The following is a 9100-nucleotide window of genomic DNA, read 5'->3' as shown; positions in this document are numbered from 1 at the left end:
ATAGTAACTTAACACACAATAAAGTCATCACCGTTTAAAAAAAAAGTTGTGTACTATATTATGCTGCAACTAATTATTTTATTACACATTATCCCAGTCACACACACCACCCAATCATTATCCCAGTCACACGCAATATATATGAATCTAATTCCATTCATTATTGCACACAAAACCTTCATTTCCTCTCTCTTTTTCACACACACACATATACTTAGTGCGTGTTAGTGTACATGCAGGGAGAATAGAGAGAAGGGTAGAACTGGAATTAACAATGATTTATACTCTGATTCTGGTTCATATTTTGGGACTACTTGCGGTTGTTTATGGTGACGGTGGGCTCGTTAGTCCATCGCAGTTGGACGTGTTTGTGGATGAATTACCAGATATGCCCCGCATCAAAGGCTATGATGTTGTTCATGGTCTTCCTGTTCCCAAGGCTCTCAAGATCACCATGTTTCAAAAGTATTGGGTATGTCTTTCTTTTGTTTTATTATTGTTATATTATTATGCTTCTTTGATTGTTTGTACATGTAGCTTCATTGTTTGTACTAGTTTTATAGTCTTAGGAACTCAAAAGTCTGCAACAGCTTTTTCTAAGATGCATATTTAAAAGTTTATTTTTCTTTTCCAACAACCTAGTCAAACTAAACTTATATTATAAATAGAAATATATTGATTTTCTTCAGTTTTTAGAATCTCAAATTAAACTACACCAACAATTATGTAAGATTAAAACCCTTAACCACCTTGCCAGTTTTGATTATTACTTTTTTTTATATATATAATAAGTGTCTTCTGAGTTTGGAAAAAATATTCAGATAGAATTATAGAAGCTTTTAATTTGATAAATGCAACTTCTACATAGGTTGTTCCAATGTTACTTGTTTGTCCGGTCTCAGTATTGTTGATTTTCATTTACAAAGTCATTTGTTGTGTTTATCAAATAGTTGTCCAGCGTTTTAATTATAATTAAATATATGTAAGATACTTTAGTTGTATATTATATTATACTTGGGCAATACTAAATGCAATTGTTAAGTTTCTATGCAGTGGCGGGCTCTGAATTTTTTTGTCATGAGCGGGCTATATAAGGACTTAATACTAATTTTATGAGGACCGATTGAGATTTTCACACATGAATAGCACGAAAAAGAAAATTTAAAGTGGACAGCTGCCCTCATTCTTTATAAGCTATGGGTGTGCCCGAGTTTCTATGTAGAATACTCGACTAAGCCATAAAATTCATAAATATAATCGTGTCAATTTACGCAATTAAGCGTGTTTACTAGTTTGATATGATATTAACCCAAAGTCATTATCATTATTGGTAAACCTGATATTTGATATGAAGTAGTTGTAATGTGGAAAATTGACGACCTTAAATTTATGCTCGCTTTATTTTTGGTCGAGATACAACTCATGGATAATACAATTTCCGTTTACTAAGTCCCACTTTTGTCCTTTCATGCTCCTTTTCAGACTGAAGTGTGTCTTGTGATTCTTTTTTATTCATCACCAAACAAACACGTAAATTCATTCCTTATTTATAAGTTTTTTTGTAATTTTATTTGCATGAAAATAATTTTGACATGAACAATTTGAACTTATATTATTAGCTGGTTTAAATTTTAATTAACAGTTGAGAATATTATCTCCTGATATATAAATGAATTTATATAAACTTAAAAATTTCCATGAATATATGTTGAAAAGAAATTAAGACATTTTATACACTGATTGGTTGAAACAACTTTATATATATATATGCACATATGCTATTTTTAAAATTGATGTGACAGTTTTTGTCACGTTTGCTCCTTCAAAAAAATATTTTTCGTTAACAACAAAATTATTCTAACGTAATGATATCTTAGTATTTTAAATGGTTCCTCTCTACTAAGGTCGAATGTTCAAGTACGGTTTAGATTGTGGAGTAGAATTATGAGTAGACAAATTTGTGTGAGATACTGAGAGTTGTTATTCTACAAAATATATGATATTTTAGCTAAGTATATATCTCATGTATATAGAATCATTTAATGGTGACTGAATATAAAATATAATTTAATGTTTTGTGAGATTGTTTTCTAAATATTTAAAGTTACTTTTAAAATCAACTTTAATGCATTTATTAATATTGAATTAATTTAGTTGTTCAAACTTCAAAGGGTAAATTGAGGGTCACAAAGTGGTTATCTAGTGGGACTAATTGTTATTAGTGGGACCAACATGCATTTATTCCTTTTGCTTCTGACACTTTTGGTTTTCTCGCGTCTGAAGCTGTGGAGCTACTTACCCGTGTTCAGCGGGTCATGCATAGTAATGTTATGACTCCAAGATCAGCAAATATAGTTTTTAAAAGATTGGGTTTTGCGATTCAAAAAGGGGTAGCGGCGCAGCTTGTTGCCCGCTTGCCTTCTGTTTCGATGTAATCCAATAAACAATCATAAATAATGTATATTAGTTATGGTTAAAAATAAACTTTATTGCATCTATAATATATTGTTAATTGTTAATGCTAATTTAGTTGTACAAAGAGTAAATTAAAAGGTTGGTCCCGACCACCTATTGCCTTTTTTTTTTCTTTTTTTTTTCTCATTCACTCTCAAGTAATACCATTCACAACAAAGAGACCCAAAAGGCCAAAACTTAAAAAGTTGTCGCATCATAAGTCATAACTATTTTCGTATTTTAAATGCAAATCCTTTTATTTTAGTCAAATAATTAAAAAAAATATCCAAATAAATAAACGTTAAACTATAGTTTAAATATAAAATTTATGAACCTTTGATTTAAATTAAATTTTGATGTTTATGTTTTTTTTATTTGCAGTCAAATAAACTAACTTTGAATGTTTTATAAATCTCATTCACAGAAATTTCACAAGGATCTTCCACCCACAAAGGTATTCGCATACGGTGAAACGAAGCGAACCGCAACCGTTCCCGGTCCTACAATCGAAGCTGTCCACGGCGTCAGCACTCACGTGAGGTGGCAAAATCGCCTACCTTCGAAACACATCCTCCCATGGGACCGCACCATCCCAACAGCCATCCCCCGTAACAACAAAGGTGTACCAACAGTGGTACACCTCCACGGGGGAATTGACGAACCAGAAAGCGACGGAAACTCACACGCATGGTTCACTGCCGATTTCCAAGAAGTTGGGCCCCACTGGACCAAAGAAACATATCACTACCACAACCAACAACAACCTGGAAACTTATATTATCATGACCATGCCATGGGGTTGACTAGAGTCAACCTTTTGGCAGGCTTGTTTGGGTCCTATATTATACGTGACCCCAATGTGGAAGTCCCACTGGGGCTTCCATGTGGCGACGAGTTTGATAGGCCCTTGTTTGTGTTTGATCGTAGTTTTCGAACAAATGGGTCCATCTACATGGACCCCACCGGAAACAACCCCGAGATACACCCGCAGTGGCAACCAGAGTATTTCGGTGACGTTATTGTCGTTAACGGCAAAGCGTGGCCGTACATGAACGTTCGCCGTAGAAAATACCGGTTTCGTATCATTAATGCTAGTAACGCCCGGTTTTTTAAATTCTTTTTCGGCAATGGTCTACGATTTTTCCACGTGGGATCTGACTCCGTCTATAGTGAAGAGTCGGTATTGGTGAAGGAGATACTTGTGGGCCCATCTGAAATAGCCGATGTGGTCGTTGACTTTTCAAAGTCAATGACAGGTTCAGCTATTTTACACAATGATGCCGCTTACCCTTACCCCGGTGGAGATCAGGTCAACGAGAGTGACGGTAAAGTCATGAAGTTCATCATCAGCCGCCACCGTGAGTTTGACTCGTCAAGGGTCCCACAAAAGCTGTTAAAATACCTGACTCCGAGTTTATCAGAAGCGTCAAAAACTCGTTACATTGCTATGTATGAATACACGAGCCCAGCCGATGAGCCGACCCATTTGTATATAAATGGAAAGTCGTATGACGACCCGGTTACCGAGAAACCCGAGGTGGGGTCCACGGAGATTTGGAACGTCATTAATCTAACGGAGGATAATCACCCTTTGCATATTCATCTTGGACTCTTTAAAGTTTTGGATCAAACAAATATAACAAATATAGATGACTTTAGAGACTGTATGAATAAATATAATAATGCTGAAAAATGCCAAATTGAAAAATATGCTCGTGGTGCAAAGTTGAGTGTGGAACCGTATGAGAAAGGATGGAAGAATGTGTATAAGATGCATCCCGGATACGTCACCAAGATTATCGTGAAGTTCGCTTATATACACACAAACGCATCATACCCGTTTGATGCAACCGCGGAGCCGGGATATGCATACCATTGTCATGTAAGTGTGCCAACTAGATGGTGGTAATTGGTTTTGTTTCATGTTGTTTTGTAAGTTTATTGATTTTTTTTTGTTGCAGATTTTGGATCATGAAGATAATGTGATGATGAGGCCCTTAAAAATGTTGAAATGAATGAATAAATAGTTTGGGGTTTTAAAGAAGGTTACTGTTGTGTTTTAGTTTTACAATTGTGGGTGACATAAACATAATAAGCAAATATAATGTTGATAACTAAAGAGTTGTGTGTTACTTGTAACATATGATATATGTTATGATCTAGTTAAGTACACTAGATTGATTATAAACATGCATTCAAACTTTTCTAAACACATTAAAGATTTTATAGATATAGATGAATGCCAAAAAAAAAAAAAAATGTCCGATTTAGTCTAATTTGGCCCGGTTGTTCTGATTTGGATTTGATGTGAGCCAACTAGGTCCAACTATCGTTTAATGGAACTGATTAGCTAAAAATTCTTCGGCCTAGGGGCATCTAATGATTAATCCCCACCTAGGCTCAATTTTTACAACATTGCACGTGCATATATTTTATAAAAATTGCTAGTCCAACCTGAAAATGTGGTATTGATCTAATAAGCTGTTTAATTTTCATACTATTATCATTTACAAATATAACTTTAAATTTTGTATTAAATAAGATTTTTATAAATTTATGAATTATAAAATTTTATATATTATTATTTATATCTTATGAACCCATAAGGTATGCTATTATGTCTATTATTAAATTTAATTTTTTTTGTTGTATTTTTTAACCACCCATATATTACACGGGCTATATCCACATGTTATATATATATATTTCTTATTGTCTTAATTAGAAAATAAAGAGTTTACAAGTTGAACAATAATTGTGCCACTTGACACAAAAATAAGCTAATTATGTGTGATGTGACACAACTATTGTTTTTGTTTATTAGGATTAGATTAGAATTTGAAATAGTTATGTTAAATATGTAACGGGTTTTAAATAAACAAAGGATAGGATTTTATATAACTATATCCTTTAATAACTAAGTTTAGTAATTTAAATTGAGGTAACCAATACAAACTCGAGTTTAAATAAACTTAAATGGGTTGCTAACTCCATCCGCCATCCGGGTGAACCGAATAGCCCAAATGGGTTAATATGGACTTAAATTGGGCCGACTAAATTTATCATAATTGGGTATTCGGGTTAAATTGGGCTTATAATAACCAATGCCTAAATGGGCCGAAATACCTAAAATGTAACCGGGCTGTTGTCTAGCTAATCGATTTTAACAACTGATCAAATTGGCCCGGATTTACATAGTGTAGAATGTCGGGCTTCAATGGATTTTATGTAACTTGGAACTTAACTAAATTATTTGAATTGGGCCGAATAAATAATGGTTGGGTTTGGGCAGGGCCAAAGCTAAATTATAATTTTAGAAATTGTTGAGATGGAATCCTAGGTGGATAGCTTAATTAAATGTCATGTGAAACTATCTATTGTTTTAATATAATAGTTAGATATCATAAAAACCTCTATCAGTTTAATGTGATGAACATTTAATTGGTGAGCATTCTTGATATGCTAAACATTTAATAATCGTTTATTATTTATGTTTATTTATTTATTTGTTTGTTTATGTGGCTTCTTATATGTAATAAAAATGATGAAGACGAGTACATCAATATTCAGGAGAAGGGTAAGTTTTATTTTGATTTAAGGCTTTTAATTTACTAATATTTTAACATCATTTTAATTTAGTCGGGAGGGTTGCTTTTACTATAAACTATCAGTGAATCATACGAGATAACAAAATGCCAGGCGTCCATTCACCCGAGGTATAAAAGCTTGACCATTTTGTGCGAACTTAGTCAATTAACTTTTATAATGACAACTTTCATAGGAACTCAACTAATCTGGCCAAACAATGAACATGATGAAGCTTCTGAAGAAATTTATGAACATCATCAATGAATTATGCTAAGTTATAGATATTTACTCTCCATAATTATCTTTACAACCATACTAGCTATTATTTTTTTATATATAATTCACATATTACTATACTATTGATTGACAAAGTTAAGTTCACTAAAATAGCAGAGCATCAGTTCATAACATTTTCTTTATATTTCAATTTACAAATACTTTAATTGGTTTTAAATACTTATAATCTTTCACAAATTAACTGAAATGCTTAATTTATATTTTTCAATTTTTGAGCCCTTCAATAAAACTTGCAAGGATGGTTTTCTCTTGATATTAACTTACATTATCAAGGGTAAAGGACAGAAACGACTGATGAGTTGGCACATTGCTTGTGTTTATCAAGCTTAATTATGTACCGTTAGTCATATTCTGCGTTAATATTATTATAAATATACTACTTTATTCATTTTTATATTTTGTAGATTCAAAGAAAACACGAGCTATAACTTTACAAGTTTAATATTAATGAAGACACTCTCATTTTGCTTGATAAATTAGACGAAGGTGTCACAATTTCATGTGTCAAGTTCAAAAATATGAAAATCAGCTATGACGGAATCGAGAGCAGAGCAGAGCAGTGGCCAATTTTCTTGTGGAGCTAGTGGATATAAAATAAAATATAAAATATTTAAAGTAGTCATTTGAAATCATTTGTATTCATCACGTTAAAGAGCAGTTTCCATGAGCTTTAAGACGTTTTTCCACCTTTCCAATCATCGTGATTTCATCCCTAATGGTTGTCATCACCAGAATTGAAGATCTATTGATTACGATGCACGGATAGTCTTCTCAAGTCATACTCGGGATGCAGAGTATTGTATTTTTACAGTTTTCTCATGATTTAAGAACGAACTATTTGCAATTGTTTATTATAGATTTATGAGCATTGATGTTTGGTATTATTGTCCATTCAATTCAGTCAGTTTAGGTTTGTTAGTAGTTTGTCAGTTGTTGTGATACATGTTCATAGGGTTGTATTGATTAGTTTAAATCTAATAAAGCATACAATTGCTCTTAGTTGAGTCACACTGGCAGAGACCGTTTGATAACTAGTATCGTGTGTTAACGATTATTGATGCCTAAGGTTTAATTAGTTAATTAATCAAATCCTATTATTGATAATTAATCTGTTGAATGACATGAGATTGTTGTTTGTTACATACTTGAACCTCGGGTATGATTTGCTTTTGTTAAATGTTTAAATTTGATTAGTTGCTTACGTAATATTAAAATCAAATCATTGCTAGTGTGATCAGCTCATATTTACTAACTTCATAAGTTAGGAATTGATTACACGTTGCACTGACCACATATTCCTCGTAGTTCGACACCCTACTTGCCCTAGCTAGTTTAAGGTGATTAAGACACTTGCTTAATATTGTTTTGACTAGATCACGGCTTCCTAGATCAAAATGGCGCCGTTGCCAGGGAGCTTGTGCGCTTAGTGTTACTTTGCTTACTTGATTAAAATAAAAAAAAGAAATCTAAAAATATATTTCTTTTTATTACTTTTTGTTTAAGTTCGGTATTACACGTGATATTACTTGTCTTTGCTTGTGTAGGAATACGTGTAGTTCGGCTATGAGTTATCACAGTGATCAAAGTCAACCGGGTGTCCCATCAGACCCACCATTCACACAACAAGAATTCTCAAACTTTGACCTTCCACATCTTCAAACCCAAAACAAACCTGAATATGATGGGTTTGATGATTTTGAACTTTCACAACACAACCTCTGAGAACCATAACCAATGATCCCTCGAAATCAACGTGCCAGATATAATATAGATGAAGGTGATGGGCCGTTTGGTATTGCTCACGGGAGAGTTGGTACATTAAATAAGAGAGTTGGAAACTGAGATGGAGATATCAATGAAATGGGTATTATGACAAGTTTAGGTATTAAGAGTTCAACGGGTTTATGTCTTCAGTGCAACACTTTAATCAAAGAGGTTAGAATCGGTTCAATTTGGGTTAATAAAGGTATAATAGAGTTCAGTAAAACTTTTATGGTGGACAACGTGGTGAGGATGAGTATGTAGACGGAGTGCTTAGGGCGAATCACAAAGCCCCAGTTAGAGGAGTTGCTAGTCATTTTGTGCCTAGAGTACCAAAGAACACCTCATTAATTGTGCCACCACATTGGAATGCAAGACCTTTTGAGGTACCAGTTTAGAATTGCTATCAAGGAGGCCAAAGTAACTATCAAAGTAACTGGCAAAATCAAGTGAATAGGTAAACGGGTCAGTATGGGTCGGATAATGACCCCATCAATGCAAAATTGGATACAGTTACAAAGTTAATTATGAATATTCTAGATTTGTTGGTTTTGGTGTCGTTTAAGTTTTGAACACCACTGGTTTATTTATGTTTCTTTCATTTTGACATGTTGGGTTTACTATTTCCATATTCGTGCTGGTAATGGATATGCTTTGGAATGCTTCTACTAAGTCACTCATGCTATTAATAAAAAACAATAAAAACAATGATCTCCAAAATAAAATCATATTATTATATTTATTGTTAGAATCTTATCCGTATAATTAACACAGAGGTTAATACAAATTTATTTCCTAACTCTAAAGTTTAAGATAAGGTATTATCAAAATACCTATGTTGCTTAAACGCTCTAATACCACTTATGTCACAGCCCCCGACCGTATAGCCCTGGAGGGGAGCCGTGAACCCGAGCGATGATATCGGTGTTTATTAGTTTGTCAATGAAAATTTTATCAGGGCCGTAGTTAGAAAAAAATTTATCAGAGTGTAAAACACCAT

The 9100-nt window shown here is 33.3% G+C and overlaps 1 protein-coding gene across 1 annotated transcript; it reads left to right on the top strand.

The window, feature by feature from the left end:
• The first annotated feature begins 224 nt into the window (after window positions 1-224).
• On the top strand, window positions 225-4581 carry LOC143573744 (multicopper oxidase LPR1-like). Its single transcript, XM_077058542.1, has 3 exons — window positions 225-472; window positions 2879-4336; window positions 4416-4581. Exons 1-3 carry the CDS (start codon window positions 275-277, stop codon window positions 4467-4469), a joined length of 1710 nt encoding a protein of 569 aa, XP_076914657.1. The 5' UTR covers window positions 225-274; the 3' UTR covers window positions 4470-4581.
• The last annotated feature ends 4519 nt before the right edge of the window (window positions 4582-9100 follow it).

Source organism: Bidens hawaiensis, unplaced genomic scaffold, assembly GCF_021521415.1.
Source record: "Bidens hawaiensis isolate Kalapana, Puna unplaced genomic scaffold, B.hawaiensis_p1.1 tig00026619_1, whole genome shotgun sequence".
In the NCBI taxonomy this organism is placed as follows: Eukaryota; Viridiplantae; Streptophyta; class Magnoliopsida; order Asterales; family Asteraceae; genus Bidens; species Bidens hawaiensis.
The sequence above is the reverse complement of the archived record's forward strand: the minus strand, read 5'-3'. Positions and strand labels throughout refer to the sequence as shown.

Excerpts from the sequence above, each read along its gene's own strand:
- LOC143573744 (XM_077058542.1), top strand. The coding sequence starts at position 275 with ATGATTTATACTCTGATTCTGGTTCATATTTTGGGACTACTTGCGGTT. Across the intron at positions 473-2,878 it reads CCATGTTTCAAAAGTATTGG|AAATTTCACAAGGATCTTCC; the intron begins GTATGTCTTTCT and ends TCTCATTCACAG. Across the intron at positions 4,337-4,415 it reads GATATGCATACCATTGTCAT|ATTTTGGATCATGAAGATAA; the intron begins GTAAGTGTGCCA and ends TTTTTGTTGCAG.